At 35.4% G+C, this 14,077-nt stretch overlaps 1 protein-coding gene across 5 annotated transcripts in view; it reads left to right on the forward strand.

Annotated features, from left to right (window-relative positions):
• Positions 1-14,077, forward strand: part of SETDB2 (SET domain bifurcated histone lysine methyltransferase 2) — a 62,654-nt gene that overhangs the window by 8,582 nt on the left and 39,995 nt on the right. For 4 of the 5 annotated variants that reach the window (XM_045796833.2, XM_045796834.2, XM_045796830.2 and 1 more), the window contains 4 exons: positions 6,116-6,203; positions 7,236-7,361; positions 8,571-8,636; positions 11,243-11,339. In XM_045796833.2, the coding sequence (XP_045652789.1) occupies positions 6,116-6,203; positions 7,236-7,361; positions 8,571-8,636; positions 11,243-11,339 (377 nt within the window). The remainder of the gene's footprint in view (positions 1-6,115; positions 6,204-7,235; positions 7,362-8,570; positions 8,637-11,242; positions 11,340-14,077) is intronic. The other variant, XM_045796835.2, reaches the window with a different exon arrangement.

Consider the following 14,077-nt stretch of genomic DNA (forward strand, 5'->3'; position numbering starts at 1 on the left):
CTTTTTTTTCTTTCAAGAACATGTGTGCCCAACACCCAAGTCTGAGAAACTATAATTTTTATTAGTGGTTCTTTTAAGTAAAAATAGTATTCCAAGAGAACTGGTTTAGCCTACAACTCGAACAGTCTCACTAGTGCTTTTGCTTGAGACAGCCATTATGCTGTAATAATCATTTATATTGCTTTATCAAGGACATTCTTCAGTGAAATTGATAGTGTAGAATATACTGGTAGTATACTGGAAGACTTAAAACTGGTAGTTTGGTGCCACTCCCTTGATTCATGCTAAGACCTCAGTACTTTTACTCACCAGCGCTTTTAATACCATCAGTCAATGTCATTATGGGGAAAAAAGTGGGGGAGAGCAAGTAATGTCTTAGTATTACTATTAAAAGAGTTTGACCTAGCATATTGTCTGAAAGGATTTGAGGACCCCAAGGGTTCATAGACCACACTTTGCTTATCACAGACTCAAAGATATCATAGAGATCCTCTAGACCAATGCCCTGAAGCTAAAAGATGTTTTGTGTCTGTGTGTGTGTATGGATCTTACGTGTTTGGTAAGTACTCCAAAAATAGTTGGCTAATAAGTAACTCCTATAGCTGTGATTCTTGAGTATTGCCTATTTGCAAAGACAGTGTGTATTAAGGGAGATTGGAAGACATACAGTGTAACTATATATTTGTCTTTCTTCCTTTGCAAAGCTGCTATATATATATATATATTTTTTTTTAAGTGTTATCTTAGTCACCATATACTTTAGTTTTTTGATGTAGTGTCCCATGACTGTTTCCGTTTAATACCCAGTACTCATTGCGATACATGCCCTCCTTAATACCCGTCATTGGGCTAACCCATCCCCCCACTCCCCTCTCCTCTGAAACCCTCAGTCTGTTTCCTGGAGTCCATAGTCTCTCATGGTTTGTCTCCCCCCCGATTTCCCCCCACTTCATTTTTCCCTTCCTTCTTCTAATGTCCTCCATGCTATTCCTTATGTTCCACATATAAGTGAAATGATATAATTGTATTTCTCTGCTTGAATTATTTCACTTAGATATGCTATGTCAATGTAAATGGTGGGTATTCATCCTTTCTGTGATGGCTGAATAATATTCCATTGTATATAGGGACCACATCTTCATCCATTCATCTGTTGGAGGGCATCTCGGCTCCTTCCAGTTTGGTTACTGTGGACATTGCTGCTACGAACATTGGGGTGCATGTGCCCCTTTTCTTCACTACTTCTGTATCTTTGGGGTAGATACTCAGCGCAGTTGCTGGGTCATAGCATACCTCTATTTTTAACTCTTTGAGGAACATCCATACTGTTTTCCAAAGTGGCTACACTAACTTGCATTCCCACCAACAGCGTAAGAGGGATCCCCTTTCTCCACATCTTCACCAACATTTGTTTCCTGCCTTATTAATTTTTGCCATTCTAACTGGGATATGGTGGTATCTCGATGTGGTTTTGATTTCAATTTCCCTGATGGCTGATGACGTTCAACGTTTTTTTCATGTGTCTGTTAGCCATTCATATATTGTCTTTGGAGAAGTGTCTGTTCATGTCTTCTGCCCATTTTTTGACTGGGTTATTTGTTTTTGGGGTGTTGAGTTTGAGAAGTTCTCTATAGATCTTGGATACCAGCCCTTTATCTGTGATGTCATTTGCAAATATCTTCTCACTCCGTGGGTTGCCTGTTTTGTTGACTGTTTCCTTTGCAGAAGCTTTTTATCTTGAAGTCCCACAAGTTCTTTTTTGCTTTTGTTTCTCTTGCCTTTGGGGACGTGTCTTCAAAGAAGTTGCTGTGGCCAGTATCAAAAAGGTTATTGCCTATGTTCTCCTCTAGGATTTTGATGGATTCCTGTCTCACATTTAGGTCTTTCATCCACTTTATCTTTGTGTGCAGTGTAAGAGAATGGTCCAGTTTCATTCTTCTGTATATAGCTCTCTAATTTTTGCAGCACCATTTGTTGAAAAGACTGTCTTTTTTGCATTGGATATATTTTCCTCCTTTGTCTAAGATTAGTTGACCATAGAGTTGAGCGTCCATGTCTGGTCTCTCTATTCTGTTCCATTGATCTATGTGTCTGTTTTTGTGCCAGTACCATGCTGTCTTGGTGATCACAGCTTTGTAATGTAACTTGAAATCAGGCAATGTAATGGCCCCCGCTTTTTCAACATTTCCTTGGCGATTTGGGGTCTTTTCTGGTCCCAAACAAATTTTAGGATTGTTTGTTCCAGCTCTTTGAAAAATGCCAGTGGTATTTTGATAGGGATGGTATTGATTGCTTTCAGCAGCATAGACATTTTAAGTGTTTATTCTTCCAGTTCATGAGCGTGGAATGTTTTCTCATCTTTGTGTGTCTTCAATTTCTTTCGTAAGTGTTTTGTAGTTTCTAGAGTATAGATTCTTTACCTGTTTGGTTAGGTTTATTCCAAGGTATCTTACGGGTTTTGGTGCTATTGTAAATGGAATCAATTCCCTAATTTCTCTTTCTACAGTTACATTGTTAGCGTATAGAAAAGCAACTGATTTCTGTGCATTGATTTTGTATCCTGTCATATTACTGAGTTGCTGTTGAGTTCTAGTAATTTGGGGTTGAAGTCTTTTGGGTTTTCCACATAAAGTATCATGTCATCTGCGAAAAGAGTGAGTTTGACTTCTTTGCCAATTCAAATACTTTGCTCTTTTTGCTGAGGCTAGGACTTCTAGTACTGTGCTGAGGAAGAGTGGTGTGAGTGGGCATCCTTGTGTTCTTGATCTAAAGGGAAAAGCTTTCAGCTTTTTCCCATTGAAAATGATATTCACTGTGGGCTTTTCATAGATGGTTTTTATGAAATTGAGGAATGTTCCCTTTATCCCTACACTCTGAAGAGTTTTAATCAGGAAAGGATGCTGTATTTTGTCAAATGCTTTTTCTGCATCAATTGAGAGGATCATATGGTTCTTGTCTCTTCTTTTGATTTGCAAATGTTGAGCCACCCTTGCATCCCAGGAATAAATCCCACCTGGTCGTGATGGATAATCCTTTTAATGTACTGCTGGGTTCTGTTGGCTAGAATCTCTTGGCATCCATATTCATCAGGGATATTGGTCTGTAATTCTTTTTTATAGGGTCTTTGCCTGGTTTTGGGATCAAGGTAATGCTGGCCTCATAGAACGAGTTTGGAAGTTTTCCTTCTGTTTCTATTTTTTGAAACAGCTTCAGAAGAAGCTGTTTTTTCTTTGAAAGTTTGGTAGAATTCCCCTGGGAATCCCTTGGGACAAGGACTCTTGTTTTTTGGGAAGTTTATCACTGTTTCAATTTCATTACTGATTATTGGTCCATTCAGATTGTCAGTTCTGTCCTGTCTTGGTAGTTTATAGGTTTCCAGGAAGGCATCCATTTCTTCCAGGTTGCTTAATTTATTGGCATAGAGTTGCTGATAACAATTTCTAATAAATGTTTCTAATTCCTTGGTGTTATTCGTGATCTCTTCCATTTCATTCATAATTTTATTCATTTGAGTCCTCTTTTCTTTGGGATAAGTCTGGCCAGTGGTTTATCGATCTTACTAATTCTTTCAAAGAACCAGCTTCTGGTTTCATTGATGCAGTCTACTGTGTTTCTGGTTTCTAATTCATTGATCTCTGCTCTAATCTTTCTCTTCTCCTGCTTGGTTTGGGTTTCATTTTTTCTTCTTGAGTTCCTTAAGGTGTAAGTTTAGCTTGTGTATTCGGGATTTTTCTGTTTTTTTTTTTGAGTGAGGCTTAGATGGCTATGTATTTCCCTCTTAGGACCGACTTTGCAGTATCGCATAGGTTTTGGACCAATGTGTTTTCATTCTCATTGGTTTCTATGAATTGTTTAAGTTCATTGATTTCCTGGTTGACCCAAACATTCTTAAGCAGGATGGTCTTTGGCTTCCAAGTGTTTGAATTTCTTCCAAATTTTTTGTGATTGAGTTCCAGTTTCAAAGCATTGTGGTCTGAAAATATGCAGGGAATAATCTCAATCTTTTGGTATCAGTTGAGACCTGCTTTGTGACCCAGCATGTGGTCTATTCTGGAGAAAGTTCCATGTACATCGAGAAGAATGAGTATTCTGTTGTTTTAGGGTGGAATGTTCTTGTAATAAATAGTCATATCTAGCTAAGTAAGGGAGCAAGTTGGGACCAGTTATAAGATGGTATTCTTCATTTCTAGAGGCAAGTAGATATATTAGTATACTGATTTGGTTTTCAATTCAAGGACCTACTCCGTACTTATCAATGTTTTTCTAGTGAAATGCACTGAAATATTTACATTCTCAGGTTATAACCCTGAACATATATAGAGTATAAAGAAAAGGAGCAAGAAACTGAAATTGTTTACATTGTATTAACTATCTAGATGGTCTACAGTTGAAATGAAAATGACTCAGTTGTTTCTCTTTGTGATATTCATTTAGCCTCTGTTCAAAAACAAATGCATCTGTTAATCTCATGTTTTCAGATAAATTGGTCACCTTTTTTCTTACTATTACTGTGGTTAAAAATTTCCATAGCAAAGACAGTTAAAAATTATCAAGAGGGAAGACATGAGGAATAAAAACTATTTAAATGAAATTTAAACCTAGCAGTATGAAATCATAAGGATACCATGAACAACAATATTAAAAACCCAGAATAAATATGAATTGCTTAAATACATTCATTTATTGTACAAGCAGATAGTTCCAGTATTTTCTGATTGGCTTTATTTTCTTAAATTATATTGCCAGTGTCCTGTTCATTAATCTATTCCAAAACTAGTAATTTACCCTGTTCCATTGTCAAATAAGTTGTCTTAAGTATTTCCTGTCAGAATAATTTGGTATTATGTGTAATGGTGTTTCAAACAGTTTTAAATGATAACCACTGAGAAACAAAAATTCAGTTAAACCCTGATTGTGGTTTTGGAGCATCACTGCTTGTTTTCTCAGGTTATGTGAGAGTTGTGTATGATCCCAGATTATAATGCTATCAGAAGCTATTTCTAAGTACCTTTCAAAATCCTTCCCATCTAGATATCCACCTCAAATAAAGATAAATCCCTAGTGGATTTATACATTCATATGCATGAAAGGAAACATGGTAACAGCCGATTAAGTGCTTTCACAAATAGTTTTGTCTAAAAGCAGTGATTTCTTTGGTTATCTGTAAGTGAAAAACTAAATAATTTTAAGGATTTTGGGAAGGTCCTTCAAAAAATACTTGCCCACGTTTGCTAAAGACTATATTCCCTGTTAAATTATATATAGTAATTTCTTTAAAAATATATATTTAGTCTATATATACACTTCATATGTATTTCACATATATATTTCATACGTATAGTAATTTCTTGCAAAAGGCCACATCTTATCCGCACATCAATTCCACTATTATTCCCATTTCATACGTATGGTCATACAGTTTAAACTGGCAGGGCTGGGATTCAAACACAAATGCATCTGAATTCCATAGCCCAGATTGTTAATTACCACATCTGTTCTTCCACTGACCCGAAATGCTATCTCCTGGGTTTTCCTTCCACCTGTTTGCTCCTTCTTGATCTCCATGATTCTCTTTTCTTGCACTCATCCCTTATATACAGAAGACCCCCTTCTCATCGTACACATTCTTCCTAATCACATCTATTCTGTCACTTCAGCCATCACTTGTATGCTGTTGACTCCAGAATTCATGTAATTGGACCAGATCTTACTCTGGAGCCTGTGTACCCAGTGTACTTGCCCTACTTAAATTTCTCACTTGTTCCTTATCTTTTTTTATCTCAATGAGTAACATTACTATGCATATGGTTGCCCAGGTCAGAAAACTACAAATCATTCTTGAGTCCTCCCTCTTCCCACTGCCACCTGAGTGACGTTTTTAAGAAACTAATCGTATCGTAAGATGCTTAAACTTTCTGAGTGGCTCCCATAGTCTTTCATATAAAAATGGAGTTGCTTAGCATGGCACGAAGGCCATCTGTGTCATGGTCCCTCCACCTCTAAAACATCATTCCTCATCACTTTTGTCCTCTCACATTGCATTTATTTCAAATCTTGAAACCTTGTCTGAGCTGTGCTATGGGGAGTTAAAACTAGGCTTGGTCTTATGTTGTAGGCATCGGGCCAATGTCAACAGGCAACCAACACCCCTTCTGAGGCTACTATGGTGACAGCATCCCTAATTAGCCAGAGATCCCCTTTGGGTAAGGTGCCTTTGCCGGGGAGATTTGGGACTATGAGGCCTAAGCCTTTTATGAAGATTCTCACCCCACTGCCAAACTTAGAGGTTCTAGGTTTAATTTTTATTAAGGAAAATGTGTTTTTTGTAAACTTACCGGGGTCTCTGCTTATTAATCCTCCTAATGGCTTCTCAAGTGATCTTTCCAAAGTATAATAATTATTATGTCCCTCTTTTAAGTCCCTATAAATTAATTTTCAACATTTTGTGTATTTTAACATTTAACATTTTAACATATTATAAATTTTAACATTTTGGGTATTTTTTTACTTTTAAACATGGTATACATATGAGATTTGCTTTTACTAGTTTATTTTAATTGTCTTTCTCATATTTCTGTTTTCAGCTTTGAAAGAATTATTTCCTCTTGGAAATTTTTTTTAAGTAACTCTACCCCCAGCATGTGGCTCGAACTCATGACCCCAAGATCAAGAGTTGCATGATCTATCGACTCAGCCAGCCAGGCACCTTTCTCTAGGAATTTTTGATTAAGGTGTTCACTTGCTGGACATCTGAAATATTGGCTCATCTATAGCTACCTATAAAAGTTTAAACAGTATTTTGCTTCATATAATTATTTTAAAAATATAAAAGACATTTTAGCAATTGTTGAGATGTTTCATTCTAAAACCATCCACTTCCATATTCAGTGGAGGTTATATCCCTGAAACTTTAAAAATTCTTATGTGTTGATACGTACATCTACCACCAATCTAGAATGAAGCCATTCTTTCAGTTTGACAGGGACACCAGAAATAGTATCACTAAACTTCGCAATGTATTTTTATTTTAGCAGACATAAGTGAAATACTTAGGTCATACTCTTTGTTTCTAGTTCTTTATAAAGAAACAATAACCAAAATCTTTTTCTCAAGGTACATGATAGACCAATTAAACCTTGATGTTATTTAGAAACCAAGTGGATTCTCTGTAACATGTGCCTTGGGGAGCTTACCGTCTGTTTCTGTTGCGCTCTTAAGCTATTCACTAATTTTAGGTGATGCAAAAACCTTCTGGATGGAGCTGGAAGATGATGGAAAAGTGGACTTCATATTTGAACAAGTGCAAAATGTGCTGCAATCACTGAAACAAAAGATCAAAGATGGGTCTGCCACAAATAAAGGTATGAAGCACAAAAAAGTTTCAATACATTTAATGCTAAATATTACCCACTGGCAATACAGTACAGTTCTATTTCCAGTATTCTTTGTTTTAAAAGTCAAATCGATTCATTTATTTTCTAAGAGCCTACCATGCGTTCTGTTTCCCTTGTGTTTATGCTCTGCTTCTATAAAAACTTGCTTTCACATATACCATAGACACTTTGTAAAAGAGGGTGAAGATGATTACTTTGAGTAACAGCTACTGAATTTACCTCTTTTTTTCTCTCAGGCTACTTTGTTTGCCCCCCATTTTATCTTTTCTATCTCTTTGTAACCCTCTTTGAGGGGTGATGGGTATTGCAAAAGTAATATCTGCTCATTGTACAACTTTTAGTACATATAGAAAAATATAACAAAAATTATCTATCACTCCATCACTCAGAGACACCTCGTGTTTTTAAAATATTAAAGTACATAAAACCTAACAGAACTTACCCTACTAGTCTTCTGAAAGCAGAACTTGCATTCTACATCGGCAGTCAAGTTCGGTCAGCCAAGTTTTCATTTTTTCTATGTCTCTGTTTTCAACCCTGGTTGCTTGCGGAACCTAAGATTTTTATGTAGAACCTCCTTTCCTTCAGGACATAAGGTTCTCAAGCAAATTTTCTTTTGGACCATTCTTAATACGTTTTGGATGTTCGTAAGACATTAATCTTTTGTTTGCTTATCCAAAAAATAGTACCGTTTTTCGTTTCATTCCTTCTCATTCATTTCATGAGTCAGATATACCTAGTTTTGAATCCAGTTCTACCACCCCCTTGCTGAATGACCTGGAATAGTGTTTTCTGAGGTGTGTGTGTGTTTTGTTTTGTTTTTTGTTTTGAGAGGGGGAGAGAGGGGCTGAGAAAGAGAGGGAGGGAGAGAATCTTAAGCAGGCTCCATGCCCAATGCAAAGTCTGACACGGGGCTTGATCTCACAGCCCTGAAATCATGAACTGAAATTAAGAGTCGGGTGCTTAACCAACTTAAACACCCAGGTGTTCTTGGAATAGTCTAACTTCTAAGCCTCAATTTCTGTTTCTAATGCTGATAATCATAAGAACCTCTCAGAGGAGTTAATGAAGACTGAATACAAGATACAGTATGTAAGCTGTTTAGCACAATAGCTGGCACCATAAATGAAAGTGATGCTAATGATTGTTTTCATGCTTTTTTCCTTTCCTTAACAGAATACATCCAAGCAATGATTCTAGTGAATGAAGCAACCATAAGTAACAATTCAACATTGATAAAGGGTATGTGGATTTCTAATTCTAATCTTGAATATAATGTTATTTTCTTGACTTGGAACAGGCTTAATTTTAATTGACTGAAGTATGTCAGGTTACCTAAAGATAATTTAAAATAAAATGTAAGATTTTTATTGGTAAATTACATAAATGACTTTCCTTATTAAATAAAAAGTCCTACCCATGCAGAGATAGGAAATGCACATTCTTCTAAATCTCCTACGGAAAGAATGAACAAATTTATCTCTTCAAAAAATTCTAAGACTCCAAACTACTATAAACCCACTTTGTGAGAAGAACAATACTAGAAAGGTATATTGTGGCATAGATAACTTGGCATAAAATTTTTTTAATTTCTAGATTATTATTAGACCATCAGTCTTGCAAACTGTAAACAAATTCATTTTACAAGGAATTGATCAGAGATAATGTACCAGAACTAAGAAGAGAAAAACTGAAAAGTTGTTTTATCAGAGTTACTTTCATATAAAGCTTAGTCTATCTCCAATTTCCTAAAATGCTGGGGAAGTACTTTACAGGATTTTAATTAATACTGTTAAATACTGTTAACAAATTGTAATAATTTTAAAGGTCATAATTTGGAACCTTAAGGTTTTTAAATCTGAAAATATAGCCCAGCATCATGAGTCTATTTTAAAGAAACCTTTTGTTATTCATAAGTATTCTCAATTTTATAAGAGTAGATTCTTTAAGAAAACAGCCTTTCTCAGTATCTTTCCATAGCACTTGGAATCAACACATTTAAGAGATTGATTACACTAGTTTTGCAAGAAAGAAGCGTTTAAAATCAGGAGGTGGTAAGAGGTACTAATTCTAAATGTTTTTTTTTTCCCTTTCCGAAACAATTTATTTCTCAGTAATAGTAAATTGGATTTTGGGGTTTTTTGGTAAGAATTTCATTAACAGAAATATTGAATATTATAATTTCATATTTTTATATAATTCATTTAAACATAATGAATTTATCAAAATGAAAGTATATGTTTGCCCATGGTAGAGCAATATATGTAACCAAGTAATTGGGGAGTTCTGTAATTGACATTGTTGGCAAATGCAAAGGATTAAAATCTTCCTAGTAACAAAGTTTCATGTTAGTATTTATTTTAAGAAGAATATTGAGACTGGGAGAAACAAAAAGACTTGGTGTTGAAATCAAAACAAGCTATCCCAAATCCAACTGCCCAAACCACTGATTACGTTCATTTTGCTTGCTTGTGTTTAACTGTAAATATGTACTATATCCTCAAACAAAGGATTAGATACTGTTTTCTTGAGGAGTTATTATTTCCCCTTTCCTCCCTTATCTAAAGATTAATTTTAAAATCTCCATGTTTTTTCAGTAAGTCTTATTTCTAATTATGCTTATATACGTTTATTTTATTCATATTTGTTAGTATGGATTTATATGACTCATACAAAGAAACTAGCTAGGAAAAATCAGAAATTCTTGATTTGTGACACTCAATTTTTAATCCGGAAATACATCTCTTATCAACTATCAGATTTTTAACCTTTCTTTACCTTGGTAATTAAAGGATAATTATTTTCCAAATAGCCAGGTAGTGGCCTTGTATTATAACGTAAACTATTCTTCTATTAAACTTTTTTCTACACTTTTTTTTCTGCACTAGAGATTGATGCAAGTTAATAATCTAAGGCAAGATGAGAATAACTTTTTTGCTTAAAGTCCATCAGCGCGTAAGAAAAAACACATTTAAAAAATATCTTTAGGGGTGCCTGGGTAGCTTAGTCAGTTAAGCATGACTCTTGATTTCAGCTCAGGTTATGATCTGAGGGTCTTGAGATCGAGCCCCATGTCAGACTCCACACTGGGTGTAGAGCCTGCCTAAGATTCTTTCTCTCCTCCCCCCACCCCCACCTCACACTTGTGCTCTCTGTTAAGGAAAAAAAAAAAAAAAAGGAAAAACAATATGTGCGTGTGTGTGTATCTTTAAATCAAACATAGAATATTCCACATATCCATTTTTCAAAATAACACGAAATCCATAATTTTTCTCATTAAATACACAGCTTATTTCTATATTGTAGTCATGTTAAAGAGTAAGAATAGATGAAGTAAAAAAGAAAACACATGGCATGAAATTAAGCACAGAAAGATAGACGAAGTAATATGAAAAGTCAAATGGAAATATAAAAAGAAATACCCAAACACCCCACCCTCCAAAAATGAAGGTAGCAGTTGAACAATGAGAAAGCAAAAGATATATAAACTTTCAATTTTGTGACCCTTTAGTAGTCGTTACATTATTTTTCTATAAAATACAAGCAAAAATAAGGATACCCAATGTTCACCTTAAAGGTTGATTAAAATTCAGATAAAGTTCAGGCCAAACTGGGTTCTTTCCAGCAGAAGTCTCTTCTATCCTAAATCTTTTACTATCCTATCTTATTTTCCTTATGTTTTGAAAATATTGACACCGAATTTTTTGACTTAACTTTGAAATCTTACTATGTTAGCAGATTTAAGGGCTCCATATATCTCTAACCAATAAAGATATTACTTAGATATCACCGTAAATGATTTTTAATTTGGTGTACCTGTTACTCACGTTTGTATTTTCTTCATGTAGATCATACATCTGTGACCCAGAATGAACAGGAAAACAAATCCGGTTCATTGCCCTCTACATCATATGAAGACACCTTTCCAGAAGACTGTACATTTCTGTATGTATAAGTTAAATTTATGTTGTTAATACTTTCGCTCCCAGAAAGAGATGTACTCTTTCTGATCATTTGATGTAAGAGTAGATAGAATATATAAAAAAGATATTTTCCCACCCAAAGCTTTAAAATTTGTAAATTTTATTACTGTATGTAGGATAAAGGTTCATGAGTCCCTTAACAAGTTGTTTATTTGCTAATATCCCTAGGTAATCAAGTCTTTCAGTAAAATTTAGTTTAAAATTTCTTAGTGTAAGGGTGCCTGGGTGGCTCAATTGGTCAAGTGTCCAACTCTTGATTTTGCCTCAGATCATGATCTCATGGGCTGTGGTACTGAGCCCGGTGTGGGGCTCTATGTTCAGCAGGGAGTCTGTTTGAGATTCTCTCCTTTCCCTCTGCCCTTCCCTCCACTTACATGCTCACGCTCTCTCAAATATTTCTTTCTGTAAATTATTAATATACTAACATCTACCAAGCTACCAAGGTCGCAATTTTGTAACTAAAAAAAATTACTTTTCCTGGATTATTTTTCTTTTTTCTTTTTTAAAATTTTACTTTTAAGTAATCTGTACACCCAAAGTGGGGCTTGAACTCACAACCCTGAGTTTAAGAGTCGCATGCTCTACTGACTGAGCCAGCCAGATGCCCTTGGATTATTTCTTTTAAAGGAATATTGGAAAAGAGTAAACAGTATTTCTGTCATTATCAGTTCAGCTTTTCAAATACTTTAACAGCTCTAAATTAGTATCAGAAAGCTTAAGAGAATAGGCTAAATTTTTCTGACCTTTTCTTTGTCCTTTTACCATTTCAGTAAAGATTCCTTAGCATAAAGTAAATTTGTATAAGAGGAAATCTTTATATAAGAGGAAATCTGACACTCTCACACATAGTCTTTATTTTTAGTAGGTAATGCTGGTACTAAAACGTTCAAGAACTAGTTTAAGGGAAGTTTCTGAAGTATTTTGTGCTAGTCCACGGAACAGAATTTCAAAAAACAAAGTGTCTTTATAGAGAAAGTTCTTCAGTTAATTGACTTATTTTGTCCTTTCAGCTGCATATTAAATTGACAAAAACATTGTTAATGTAGAATCTTCTTGTTATTGTTTTAGGATTTATGAGAGTTGCAGATTGACACTATTTCACATATGATTTACATCTGCAAATACTAGAGATGTCCTTACAGTTTGAGTCTAGAAGACTCATAAAACTTATTTTACAGTACTTCCAGAGAAACCTAGAAATTCTGGTCTTCTGATATATAGCATAAAATTTTAAAACCTTTTAAAAACAAGTTCAATCACTTTAAATCACTAAAATATAAGATTCCTTTTCATATAAATTACCAACAGTCTCCCATCTTCTGTTTGTTTTATTTTATTAAAACTTTTATTTTAAACCTAAATGCAGGAGATGGTTTATTCTTAAGTGTCTCTTTTTTGGTTTTAAGTTCATTTTCCTAGCTTATCAGAATCCTTATGAATTTTGAATCTCCTTTTATATTGTCTTTCCCTTCTAGCTTTCCTTCTTCTACAAATATATTAAATGAGTTTTCTAGTCTTTATTATACTCACTGAAAACATTGGATAGGACAGGACCAAAGATAAAACCTTTCTGGCTCACTATTCCGTCGTTACTCTTCAGAAAAAACTGTTGGACCAAGTGTGAATTTACTTACCTCTACCGCTATCCCACCTACATTTCTCTATCTTTCTCACAAGGCTGTTAGAGGAAATCAAGATTTACTGCAATAGCATTCTATATCCTTGCCAGGTATTATCAAACCTTGTCAAAAAGGAAAATTAGTTTACTTTTTACTTTTCTTACCTAGTCCATGTTGGCTTTTCAAATTCTAAGTACTTGATGAGGTCGTGGAATACAGGTGAGGTTCAGTGGGGGGTGGAGTCCGGAGCCAAAAGAATTCTTGAGACGTCTTTGGTGCAAAATGGTGGGTTATTACAGCACGGGGCAGGACCCGTGGGCAGAAAAAACTGCTGCACCAGGGTTGTGCGAGGGGTGACTGATTATATACCATGGGGTTGGGGTAGGTAAGGAAAAAGGGAGGTTTCATATGTTAAAGAAGATTCACAAGATACCAGAGGCCTTGCCATTGTCAAGTTAAGGGTAGGTAAGGAAAAAGGGAGGTTTCATATGTTAAAGAAGATTCACAAGATACCAGAGGCCTTGCCATTGTGAAGTTAAGAAGATTCGCAAGGGTTAGGTAAGGAAAAAGGGACGTTTCATATGTTAAAGAAGATTCACAAGATACCAGAGGCCTTGCCATTGTCAAGTTAAGGTTGTTTTTCCCTCTAGCAAAGCATTAACATTAAGATGGTTGGGAACTTCCTGGAGGCTGCAGATTATAAGGACATATATTTGTATCTACATTCCCTTCCCGAAGCTAGGTTATTGACAGAAATGCTTTGTTCTTGTAAACTGCTAAGACATCTGTAAACTGAGGGATTGTGGTATCTATAGGTTAACTATTTCGCTGTCCTTGAGGGCAGCCAGGATTGCCTGAGGAATGTCACATACATCCCAATGTGGGGGATGGGGGGGTCGCAGCCTGTGAGTCCTAGCTTGCCTTCTGTTCCCTCATCATTTCCCCCTTAAACAATTTTGACCCTTAAATCTTTAAGGTTGTTGAAGGTGGAAGGTCTCATCTTCTGTAACATCTTCCTGCCGGATAGGGGTGTGGAGATGTTCCTACCTATGGGTCCGTACTGGTCACTGGGGAATGTAAA

The sequence above is a fragment of the Ursus americanus genome, chromosome 10 (assembly GCF_024610735.1).
Source record: "Ursus americanus isolate L20-20 chromosome 10, mUrsAme1.1.p, whole genome shotgun sequence".
NCBI classification, from domain to species: domain Eukaryota; kingdom Metazoa; phylum Chordata; class Mammalia; order Carnivora; family Ursidae; genus Ursus; species Ursus americanus.